The following is a 13,057-nucleotide window of genomic DNA, read 5'->3' on the forward strand; positions in this document are numbered from 1 at the left end:
TTATTTATTTTTGAGAGACAGAGTGGTGTGGGGGGGGTGGGTAGAGAGAGAGAGAGAGAGAAAGACACAGAATCTGAAGAGGCTCCAGGCTCTGAGCCGTCAGCACAGAGCCTGACGCAGGGCTCAAACTCACAAGCCGTGAGATCATGACCTGAGCCAAAGTCGGACACTCAACCAACTGAGCCACCCAGGCGCCCCATTATTTTTTTATTTTAGAGAGAGAGAGCATGAGTAGGGGAGAGGGGCAGAGAGAGAATCCCAAACTCTGTGCTCAGTGTGGAGTTCAATTTGGTTCTCAGTCCCACGACCCTGGGCTCGTGACCTGAGCTGAAATTGAGTCAGACACTCAAACAACTGTGTTACCCAGGTGCCCTAATACGTATCCATTATAAAAAAAATTTGAAAAATGCAGCAATACATCAAGAAAAATAAAAGAATCTTCTACAATACCACTATCTAGAAAAAACTAGTATGTTGGTTTATTTTCTTCCAGTCTACTTTAAATGTGTAATTAAAATTATCCTATATATACAATTTTTCATTTTGCTTTTTAAAAATTTACCTTCTCTTATAAGCATTTTTTCATGATTTATTCTCATTTTGGATACTTTTCCTAGGATGGAGTCCTAGAAATGAAATAAGTAGACTTACAGGGTTCTTTTGAACATTGAATGGGATAATGGACACAAAAGAAATTTGAAAACTGTAATGCGCTATACAAATATGAGCTACTATCTTAATATCATTATCACTTCCCCAAACTTGCTCTTCCTCCTGAATTTTCTATTTTGCTGAATTTCACCAGTATGGTCACTACACCATAAATAACCAGGCACAATTACCTACTGTTCCCTGTCAAGCACTTACATGCTATGTATTGGGCACAACAGGTAAACACTTTTTCCATTACTCCATTCAGTCTCTTTAAGATCCCTGATCAAAAAGGAAATATTATCCTATTTTGCTAAGAGAATACTGAGCTTCAATGAAATTAACTCATTTAAGGCCACATAGTCAGAAGAGCAGGAATCCGAACCCCCAGATTCATCTCAATCTAAAGTCCTTGCTTTAACCATTGTGTTATCTGGTACAGTGCCCTGCCTTTTCCCCAGTGTGCATTTCTTTTCTATTTCTTAGTCTTCAGGTGGGGCAGTTTCTAATCCCTGCGGTGACCCTCCTCTGCATTTCTACTTTCTTCGCTCTGGTTCAGGCTCTCATCGCATCTTCCTGGATTATTTCAGTAGTCTCCTGGCCTGGACAATCCCCAATCCGTCCTGCTGACAGAGTGATCTTCCTAAAATGCAAGTCTGACCATCATTTAGTTTTTCCCAATAGCTATCAAGATAGAGTTCAAAGTCTTTAGCTGAGCACTCTTCTTCATGATCTCTCTTTCCTCTGTTGTACCTGTATGATGTCCTGTCACTTCATGCTGCCCTGTCCATACATAGACCAATGCCTTGGCTTGGCTGACACCTGCCAGCCATAGACACCTTTGTCCAGATGAGTCCTATCTTTTCAAACTCAGTTAAAGCATTTTCTACTTTGGGAAGTTTTTCCTTTATCATAACACTTTTTAACACTGGACAAATTGCCTTTATTGATTAAGCAAATCGACAACAAGAAGCATATCATATTTCACTTTATATCCCAAGTAAAGTACATGGCACACCATAGGAACTAAACAAATACCTGGTGAATGAATTATTATGTGACTTTGGTATTGATGTCTTATCAGCAAGTGTTAGGTTTTGTTTTGTTTTGTTTTGTTTTAGTGTTTATTTATTTTTGAGAGAGAGAGACAGAGTGTGAGCAGGGGAGGGGCAGAGAGAGACAGAGACACAGAACCTGAAGCAGGCTCCAGGCTCTGAGCTGTCAGCACAGGACCTGACACGGGCTCAAACCCACAAGCCACGAGATCCTGACCTGAGCAGAAGTCGGACATTTAACCAGCTGAGCCACACAGGCACCCCGGGAAGTGTTAGATTGTATCAATAAAATACACACTGTCCAGGAAAAGGCCATTATACTCTGTATGGCATGTGAAGTACTGTGTTCAGTTTTGGAGACCACAGTTTTGGAGGCTGGTTGGCCAACTGGAATGTATATAGAGGTATGTAATACACGGTAACAAGGTCTGGAAACGTTCACAGGTATAATGGTTACAGAAATGAGTCTGTTTACATTAAAGAAAAGTCTTTGAGAATGGGGAGGGCAGAATGGGGTATGACAGTCATCTTCAATTATGTGATGAAGTTTATCTCAATAAAAAGACAGAATTTCTAACTGTAGAGCTGTGAATTTCTCCATCTTTCCATTATGGATATCTTAGAAAGAACTTGTGCTCAGGGTGGAAAGATCACCCAAATAGCTTCAAACCCTTTGATTGGGGGCTTCTCAAGCTGTGTAATTTCACATCAGCTTTTCTGAAAAGCAAGTACCGTGTGGAAATCACCAACAATAAGAACTTTTAGTGTAAGCAGTTCCCAGCACTGAGGTTTTTATCATCATTTTATATTTTCCGCACTGAAGGCAGAAGAAATCATTCAATGAAGCACCGAGCACGAGCCCTAAAAAAATGTGGCATCATTATAGGCAGCTGAGAAAATAACCAGAGCATAGAGGCAGAACATACCAAGTACAAGAAATGGAGTGGCTTCTTTCAAATCAAAACTCGGGGAACACAACAAATGAAGGATGGTAAACAAGGCAGGACCACATGATAACAATGCCTCCAAAAGTGATCTGCAACCAGAGGCAGCTTTTCTGCAGACCTAATACATAGTAAGTTTCAGGGACACCCTTTTGTCCGTCTCCTCCAAGGTCCTGGCAGGAACCCTAACTATCTTATATTGCCTTTACAAGGGTACCCAAGACTATTTAGGTTTTAGGCATCACAAACCTTGCTTGCTCAAGCCTGTAAACTAGTTTATCAGCAAAACAAAATTTAGTATATGCGTAATGTGTTTAAAATTGTTTTTCGGGCACTTTATTTCAGACACACCTACATACCGAGATTGTAATCAGTTAAGTCAATATTGTCTTTGAAAACAAAAAGATTTTTACATGTATATTCTAGGGCCAGATTCCTTTCCATGTCTAGACCCTGCTTTGCCATTCTCGAATTTGGGTGCTCTGTACAGATTTTTTTTTAATAATTAAAAAATGTTTATTTATTTTGAGAGAGAGAGAGAGCACATGAGCCAGGTAGGGGAAGAGTTAGAGAGGGAGACAGAGAATCCCAAGCAGGCTCCACACTGTCAGGGCAGAGCCAGGGGCAGGGTTTGATCCCACAAACCGTGAGATCATGACCTCAGCCGAGATCAATAGCAAGTCACTTAATCAACTGAGCCACTCAGGCGCCCCACTCTGTATTGATTTTAAGTATTTGATCATTTTGTCTACTTGAATTGTTTGCAAACCAGATTCTTCTTTTAGAATTCTTCTTTTATAGCAGGAGGTAGGAGAAACCCTTTACAAATTAAAATGTTTAAATCTTAATTACCTAGTTATGTGGTGAAGGTGTAAATCATGTAAGGGTAAACTTGTTCTGCTTCAAGCCTAACATCCCTCTGAGAAGTGATTCCACCTGTTCAACATCAGTGGCAGAGAGAACACAGAAGCCTTCTAAGGAGAGAAATATGGTTCAGCTAGATAAATTTTCTAACTCTTCTTGAGTCACATTTTTATAGAGTGACTCCTGTGTTTATTAACACAAGTGTAGTTTTAGAGAATATCACAAAATTACATTAAAATACAAGCAAAAATAATGGCCAGCCATTGATGTATTTTTAATATATCTATTGGGAGATTTATTAAACTAATATTTTCTGATATCTGGTAGAGAGTTGGTGTTAGTATGATGTGAGCAGAAGACCTTAAGAGTTTTTTTTTGTTTGTTTTTGTTTTTTGTTTTTTTTTTTAGTAATCTCTGTGCCCAACGTAAAACATGGGACTCAAACTTACAACCCCAAGATGAAGAGTCCCATGGTCTACTGACTGAGCAAACCAGGTGCCCCAGACCCTAAGTCTTTGAATCACCTAAACCAAGGTTTAATTTCCTTCTTTGCTACTTACTGGGTTTTGGCTGTGGGCAAATTATTTTGCTTTTTTTTTTTTTAAGTGTACTTATTTATTTTGAAAGAGAGAGAGAGAGCTGGTGAGCAGGGAGGGGCAGAGAGAGAGGGAGAGAGAGAGAGAATCCCAAGTAGGGATTCTGTGCTGTCAACATAGAGCTGGATGAAGGGTTCGATCTGACGAACGCTGAGATCATGACCTGAGCTGAAATCAGGAGTTGAATGCCCATCCGATTAAGCCACCCAGGTTCCCCCAGTTACTTCACCCTTTTGAGCTTCAGTTTCCTCATCTGTAATGTACGCATAATGCTCATCTTACAAATCTCAGTGGTCTCTCTTGAGTTTCAGTTTCTCCCCTTCCCGCAGTACCTTCAATCAGTGACAAACAGCCATGACAACACAAGTCTTCACCCAGCCCAAAGGGAGTTTCTCTACTAGTTGAGTCTTTCGACAAGTAACATCTTGGGAGAGTTGATTGTACTTGTTAGTTTGCCTTCAGGAGCCACTTAAACCTTTACTTCCTACAAGTGACTTTTATCCTTAAATGATCAATGATCATGTTCAATGTCTCCCAGTGTAGTGGTCCTTTCTTAGTCCTCATCCTACTTGGCCTTTTCTAGTATGAGACTCTATACTGTGATGATAAACACTAGTTAAATAGAAAAATAATATATCCTTCTGGGTTTCTTTCTGCCTTTCCTTCTCTGTCTCCCTGCCCACTGGGCTATCTCGTGGATGTAACTAATGCATTTCTGGGTGGGTAATTTCCCAATTCTAATTCTAGTTCCAGCTCATCTCTATGCTTACTTTCTAATGCATCTCCAACATACATTGAATGCTGGAGATTTTGCTGGCATCTATCATCTCCAGCCTCCTCCCATCCCCATAATCTTCTCATGTTTTCCTTTTTTTGCCAATGGCATTGTCATCATCATATTCTCCCAGGCACCATGTTTGGCCACCTGAGGTTCTTTTTATTCCTCCTCTCTTTCTCTTCTGCTGACTTTTGCACCTGTCTCCTTTCCAATCCTGCTGCATTTCTTTTGGCTGTGCCCATATTTACAGTTCACAATAGGCTCCTACTTGGTCTCCTTGCCTCTAAGCTCTAGCTTATTCCTTGCATGGTCATCATACTCAATTTGCCTAAGAGCCAACTCTACTTATCCATCTACTTATCTACTCTACTTGGTCCAGAGGTTTCCATGGCTTCTCAGTATCTTTTAGGTAAACGCATCCTACCATTGCCATTTATTACAAACTCTGCTCTCCAACTAAGTGAAATACTCACATATTCCTTACATGCTTCAAGCTTTTCCAGTGCCACACCTTCACGCACATTGTTCCTTCTGTGCTTCTTGTTCCCTCCTGACCCTCTATATGCACATCCTGTGTGTATTTCCAAGAAATCTCAGTGATCCTTGTCTCCTCTGTGATCCTTGCCTGATGTCTTTAGTAAGATATAACCAACTTCCTCCTCCTCTTCATTCTATATAAAAGACAGGCTGTTCTCCTCTTAGGTCATTTATGAGTTTCTACCTAGTACTCTACTTACATGAGCATATTCTATGCTCTGTCAGATTTTAAAGCTCATTTAGTTATGTGTTCATTCAGCAAATGTTTTTTGAATGTCTATTAATAGAGGGTCAAGCCCCAAGTTAAATTGTGGAGGTACAGAAATGAGGAAAACATGATTCCTCCCCTCTAAGGATTCATGATGTAATGAAGATGACAGTAAAGAAAACAAATGGTTAATATTTGGTTTACAAGCAGTGTGTCAGAGGTGCGTCTAGAATGTTCTGGGGAGCACAAAGGAGGTGCACAAACAGCCTTGGAGAAGAAGGGAAAGAGCAGAAAACTTCCACAAGCAGATGATATTTGAGCCAAGTCTTAAATACTGAGTCAGTCATGGATGGGGTGGGAAGGGGATGTATTCTGGGTGTGGCATATTTAAAGGGTACCCGTTATAGGCCAAGGACAAGGCACATTACTGGTTCATATTTACTTCCAATACTGTAATGTCCCAACCTATGTTAGGGAAGGGAAGGGAAGGACTGTTCCATTATAAAATGTTCACCATTCTGATTTGTAATGATAAAAACAAAGGCAATGTAGGGAGTTGTCAAAAGTTACATTGTATCTAAGTTTAAAATTTTAAAATCATGACCATTCTTATTTTTCTGATGTTAAATGTTCTTTTTAAAAAAAGCTTATTTATTTCGAGAGACTGAGAGAGAGAGAGAGAGAGATCATGAGTGGGAGAGGGGGAGAGAGGGAGGGAGAGAGACAGAATCCAAAGCAGGTGCCATGCTCCAGGCTGAGCCCGATTTGGGACTTGAACTTATGACCGTGAGATCATAACCTGAGTTGACATCAAGAGTCTGACACTTAATGGATTGAGCCACCCAGGCGCCCCTAAATGTTATTTTCTTAAGGAAACAGTGTTGATAATACACAATCGTATCTGTTTTTTTAATTTTTCAAAAATTTTTATTATTTTTTTTAAGGTTTTATTTTTTTAAGTCATCTCTATACCCAATGTGTGGCTTGAACTCACAACCCTGAGATCAAAAGTCATCCAACTGAGCAGCCAGGTGCCCATATTTTTTTTTAATTTGTTTTTTTTTAATTCCAGTATAATTAACACACAGTGTTATATTAGGTTCAGGTGTACAATATAGTGATTTAACAATTCTATACATTACTCAGTGCTCATCATGGTAAGTGTGCTCTTAACCCCCTTTACCTATTTGACCCATCTCCCTGCCCATTTCCTCTCTGGTAACCACCAATATGTTCTCTAAACTTAAGAGTCTGTTTGATTGTTTGTTTGTTTGTTTGTTTTGTCGCTTTTTTCTTGGTTTGTTTTGTTTCTTCAATCCCACATATGCATGAAGCCAAGGTATTTTTCTTTCTGTGACTTGTTTCACTTAGCATAATATCTTCTAGATCCATCCATGTTGTTGCAACTGGAAAGATTTCATTATTTTTTATGACTGATTAATCCATTGTGTGTGTGTGTACATACACACATATACCATATCTTTATCCATTTATCTATTGATAGACACTTCGGTTGCTTCCATATTTTGCCTATTGTAAATAACGCTGCAATAAACATAGGGGTACATGTATCTTTTTGAATTAGTGTTTATAGATAATACACAGTTATATCTTAATGTAATGTTTTATTTGGAAAACTAAAACACTGTAATTTTATTTTTTATTTATTTTAAAGACTTTATTTCTGTATAATCTCTACACCCAATGTGGGGCATGAACGCATAGCCCCGAGATCAAGAGTCACACACTCTACCAACTGAGCCAGCCAGCCACCCCAACACTAGCAATTTTATTTTTGTTTATTTATTTATTTAATTTTAGAGAGAGAGATTGAGAGAGCAAGCAGGGGAGAGGGGTGGAGGGGCAGAGGGAAAGAGAGAGAGAATCTTAACCAGTCTCCATGTTCAGTGTGGAACCCAACTCGCTCCCACAACCCTGTGATCGTGACCTGAGCCGAAATCAAAAGTCAGAAAATCAACCATCTGAGCCCCGCAGATGCCCCAACACTGGTAATTTTAAACGAGCTGCTATAATTTTTGTTTTCTTTTTTACTAGTCCCGAACACATTCAAGAGTTGAGCTCTCAAAGGTATTAGTGGATTAGAATTTCCTGGAGAGCTTCAAGAAAAAAAGAAAAGAAAAAGGACTGATTCCTTTATGCCACTTTGCCTTACTAATTCAGAATTTCTGAAGAAGGAGTTTAGGAGTTTGCCTTTTTATAAATCTTCTTAGATGATTTTGAAGGCATCTTGCTTGAGACCATGTATTCTAGCCTGGCTTCCCTCCCCCTGAGCAGGAGTTGGATGAATAAGTGTCAAATGAATGTGGGTCTATACACTTAGGGACATATACTTTACTTTTCCCCCCCAAAAATGAAATGCACATATCTTAAGTGTACATGGAAGATCCCTCTTTCAGGAGAAAGCCTGATACTTAGGAAGAGAGACAAGATAGGAGGTGATTTTAGGGCCTTTTACTTTTGTGCACTAAGGGTAATAAAAGGAAAATATAAAACTCTTCAAAGGACTTGGTCACTGACATGGGCAGATGTAGGATGAAAAATTATTGTTTGGGAATTGCAAGATTAGTTATTCTCCTTTCAAGTGTCATTTAATTAAAAGAGGGTAACATTTTAAAGTCAAGAATATTGATGAATGGGGCAATAAACTCTTATTAATGATATTTCAGTGACCTGAAAAGGCAAATAAACTTCTTCCAGGACCTGGCTAATTTTGGATTGAAAACCCCCTAAATCATTTTTCTATATTTCCTTGTCCCATCCCATGGTATTAGAGCCCAGCCTTGAATATACATTCCCAAGTGCATGAATATCAAGCCACTGCTCTGAACTCAGGTAATTTCACTTGCTTTTCTCTCAACACTCAAGTTCACAGAAATTTAAAGATCCCTGAGTTCAAGTCCCTGATTTTGTGAGCAAGGAAACAGGCCCCAAAAGGACTAAATGGCTCACCTTTGCCTCCCCAACAGTTTTGGAACTTACACAGTCACTTGATACTGTTTCCACACATACTTTCACAGACACTTGCATTTGGTAACATGTTCAAGCTCCTGTTACTCTGTAGAGTTAAGTCTCTTCCTGCTTTTCACTTCTGTACATTCTCTTTCCAACGAATCACACAAATTGGCGAGTGAGTCAGGTTTATAACATTCACTCATGACTGAGAAGAAAAGGGAGACACTGTGTGTCTTAAACAACAGATTTTTTTTTTTTTTTTTTTTTGAGGCTGTTAAGTCCAAGATCATGGTGCCTGCTGATTTGGTTCCCTGAGAAGGGCTCTCTCCTGGCCTACTACTGTGTCCTCACATGGGTAGCTCTCCCATCTCTTCTTATAAGGGCACTAATCCCATCATGAGGGCCCCACCTTCATGACCACATCTAACCCTATATAACTCCCAAAGTCCCCACCTCCTAATAGCATCACACTGGGGGTTAGGGCTTCAACATGCATGAACTTGGGGAAGGACACAAATCAGTCATAGCAGCTGTTCCAGAACTAAGACCAGAACCCAGCATAATTGGTTTCAGTGTGGCTGCATGAAAATGTGCTGAGGTCTCCACTGTGAGAGGCCCATACCCCAAGTCTTATCAGTGGCAATAACAGAAGTATAGAAATAACCAAGGGAGCAAGTGCCATAATGGGAAACAGCATTCGAAGGGGATGACATTACATCCAGGGGACAGAGGAAGAATGAAAATATTTTCAAAAGGTAGGGATTGGAGAGAAGACATTATAGGCATGGAAAGGGCTCTATTATGGAAAGGAGTGAGTTGTGTTTGGGAAATAGGGCAGAGCTTGTTTAACCACCAAGAACTAGGCACATCACGCAATAAGGCTGGAAAATCCAGAGTTCTTCTCATGACCCTACTGTTTACTCTGTGGACACTGTTTTTTTTTTTTTTACCGTCTGTTTCCTAGGGAAGAGACCTTGTTCTCTATTTATTAGGTTGATTCTACAGCGACTAGCAAAGACTCTACAAAGGGTGGTGTATAAATCACACGGCTATTGAAAAAAAGCCAGCAGAGCACTCGCTGCGGCGCGACCGTGCCAGTGGTGAAATGGGGCAGGACAACGTTTTCCCAGTTGAAGTGGAAATGCAGTGGAGCAAGAAAGCAGAGAAGCTGGTTTCTTGGCAGTGATCTTAAACTGAAGAAGGAAGAAAAAAACGATCTTTTCCTAAAACACACACGGGGACCTGGGCTTTAAGGTCAACGTAGTCTTTGCACCACTGGTTTCCAGTGGGAGGCAGGTATCCCTGGCTCGAGCGGCCGCTGGGAATGAGGATTAAGGATGAGGCCTGAGGAACGGAGGTCAAAAGCGTGGAAACACCGCCCAGCATAGTCACGGGGAAAGGGCAAACCCTGCTCTGGGCAAGCAGCTCGCTGGAGACCGGCACGCCTAGCTCAGGGGTAGGCAGAGGGGGTAAGCTCCCTGGTTTTAGGCCGTCCCCAGCGTCGGGGGGAGGGCCTTCAGTAAACCTACCTGGGCGCGGAACAATTCTGGTGTTTAACAAAAATTTTTAAAAATTCTGTTTTTAATAAAACGTTTTTCAGAACCTCAAAGAGGGCGGTACCCAAAGGAATCTGAAAAATACCCCGCAAGGCTAGGGGAGCGGGGCGTGCCCCGAATCAGGAGGTTGCAGGCGGTCGTACAAGCGCTGCGCGGCCAGATAACCTTTCACGGTGCAGGAGGCCAGAGCAATCCCCCACCCGCAGCGGAGCCGCGGCCTCCAACGCACCCCGCGCACACCCCCTAGCTACGCGGCCGCAGCTAGGGTCCCAAGCGGGGGCGGGGCCGTCACAGGCAGGAGGCGGGGCCTGCCGGGGCTCGCGGCTGGGGAGGGAGGGAGGTGCGGGATCTTTTGTTCCCTGATTGGGTCTGGGCCAAACAGGGGGCGGTGCCTTGGGGCGGCTCTACGGGGCGGCATTGGGCGTCGGAGAAGGAGGGCGTGGTTTTGTGAAGTCAGTTCCGGTTGGTGTAAAACCCCCGGGGCGGCGGCGAACGGGCTTCAGATGCCTCTGGGTCGCGGTGGGGAAAGCTCCCAAGTTCTTGTGTGTGAGCTGCATTAGTCGAGCGCTTAGAGCGACCCGGCGAGGGATGGCGGCCACCGGGACCGCGGTCGCCACGGCCACCGGCAAGCTCCTGGTCCTGCTGCTGCTCGGGCTCACGGCGTCTGCCGCGGCACTGGCTGGCTACATCGAGGTGGGGACCGGGCGAGCGCCCGAGCGCAGTCTCCTTCGGCCGCCGTGGGAGCGCGGCCTGCCAGCGGACCGGCGGGCCGCGGGGTCCGGGCCGGGCTGGGGGCGCGGCGTGGAGAGCGGGGAGTGGGGGTGGTCCGGCGCTGCGGCGGGTCTGGCGGCGCCTCCCCCGCCCGCCCCTGCTTGGCGCAGTGCTTAGCGCTGGAGGTCGAGCTGCCTCCGCCGCCGCAGAGGCCAAATGAAAGGCATCGGGGCTGCGGGGGGCGGCGGGCCGCCTCGGCCGCCCCAGCCCCCATACCGCCCGCGGCGCCGCCACATCCTCTGGGGACCCTGCGCGGCTCAGCCGCTCAACCCGTTCTCCCCCGGGATTCCGCGAGCCTCTGCGCCCCGAGGCCGCGGCCGGCGGTCCTCCGCTCCGGACCTCGGTGCGGCGCGGCTCCCTCCGGGGGCGGCTCCGCACAGACCCCAACTCCCGGGCTGCGGCGGGCAGCGCGCTCCCCGCGTTCGATGGTGGGGCATCCCCCCTGGAAGCAGGAGATGCAGCCTTTGTTGGCAGCGTGGGCTTTGCCTGTGGGGATGCAGGCTTCCTGGGCTGGCCCTTGGAAAGTGTCGAGGTGCTGGGGCGAGCGCCGCTTTGGCTGCACCGGGAGAATGCTCCTGCACCAAGCAGCGGGTGTGCCTTCGGCTTCCTGTGTGCCTTCCTCTCAAAAGATCCACCGCTCTGGCATCAGGCCTTTGGGAGGAATCGTTAAATATAGCTGTTTGTCTAAGTCTAGTAAACAACGGGAAACCCCTCTTTGGTGTTTGCGCTGCTCCCCTTTTCAGTGGGTTCCAGCGAGGAGGAAAGGTACCGATGAAGACGGTGCAGAAACTTGTTTAATCCTACTTTTTTTGGCGTCAGAATTTAAGTAGCTGTGCTGCATCTGACGACCCCATCAACATCTTTGTGCGGCGAGGTGGTTAAGTAGCCTGGGTTCTCGGGTGATTCGCTGGAGTTCAGGCCGCGGGAACGGGCAGGGTTGCTGGGGTCGGTGAGGGTTCGAACAGCGTGGTCTGGCCCTTGCCGTTCGTGAAAACCTTTCTGTTCCTGAGGGAGACAGGGGACTTTATTTTTACTTGCCTTCTGGATATAGTGCTTGAACTGTCGGATTGGAATGTGCTTCGGGTGTAGTTTATGTCTTTTCCCTCTTCACTGTTTTTAAAATTACAATAGATTTCTGCGTATTTAGCTAATTTCAGAGAGAAGTGAGACTGGATTGGATTACATAGGCATTGACTGCGAAGTTTCTAGCAAAACCCTCAAGTTAGAATGTGGTCTTCTACAGAATGTTTAAACATTTCCAGGGTCAAGTAAATCTAATCAAGAACACCCCTCCCATGGAACGGCTTAAAATATTTGTGTTCATCCTGCTTAAAGCTTTATGATTCTTTGGAGGAAGGTGGGGGAAGGAAGTTATGTTTTAAGTAGGAATAGTTAATGTTTCTACATCCGTGCTTTCAGATGAGGATTATTTTAGTTTCCACACAGTGGTAAGATTTGTATCTGTGATCCCGATGTTGGGAGAGGTAGATCAGTGGATGGCAGAGGAAGGGGAAAAAAAGAATTTTGCGTGGAACATGGAACTTTTAGGTCAGGGTGTCACCCTCTTTTACCTCACTTGCCAGGGGAATGGGTAATTTTAGGCACTCGTAGATTCATCATAAAGGAGTCATTGGTTTTAAAGAACATCTTCTTTTAAGTTTAAGCAGAATATTAACACCTGTATGGATGCCTGCAGAGAAAGAAAAACTAGCAGTGTCAGAATTAGTTGTCGTGGATTAAATTCAGTTGTTACCCACAACATTGTTCAGTTGAAAAGTCTGGCTAGATACAAGGTATTAATTAGACATTTCCCTAAAATGGTTTTTAAATGCTGTTTTATGCTAATTTCCATCTTTGAAACTATATTTTTGCCCACACTAAATTATCTTTCAGATCGTTTTTCCTTTTGTCAAGCAGGCAAAATGTTATTCATATATATATATATATATATATATATATATAATTTCATTTCATTTCATTTATTTGCTTTCAGGCAAAGGACTGCTAAACCTTGATTTAGATGAGAATGGCCTAAATCAGGATGTCTTTGGGAAGGTCTTTATTGAGATTAGCCAAAGGGATTCTAGCCAAATCCCTGATCAAGTTGCTTGGCGCAGAATTATT

General features: G+C 43.7%; 1 protein-coding gene across 4 annotated transcripts in view; it reads left to right on the forward strand.

Annotated features, from left to right (window-relative positions):
• Window positions 1-10,666: 10,666 nt before the first annotated feature.
• The window catches only part of APLP2 (amyloid beta precursor like protein 2), an 86,685-nt gene continuing 84,294 nt past the window's right edge, over window positions 10,667-13,057 (forward strand). For all 4 annotated transcript variants that reach the window (XM_047070854.1, XM_047070855.1, XM_047070856.1 and 1 more), the window contains exon 1: window positions 10,667-10,855. In XM_047070854.1, coding sequence (XP_046926810.1) covers window positions 10,751-10,855 — 105 coding nt within the window. In that variant the 5' untranslated portion in view covers window positions 10,667-10,750. The remainder of the gene's footprint in view (window positions 10,856-13,057) is intronic.

Source organism: Lynx rufus, unplaced genomic scaffold (assembly GCF_022079265.1).
Source record: "Lynx rufus isolate CCGP_SWC_20201006 ecotype Redwood Valley unplaced genomic scaffold, mLynRuf1.p SCAF_9, whole genome shotgun sequence".
Classification (NCBI taxonomy): domain Eukaryota; kingdom Metazoa; phylum Chordata; class Mammalia; order Carnivora; family Felidae; genus Lynx; species Lynx rufus.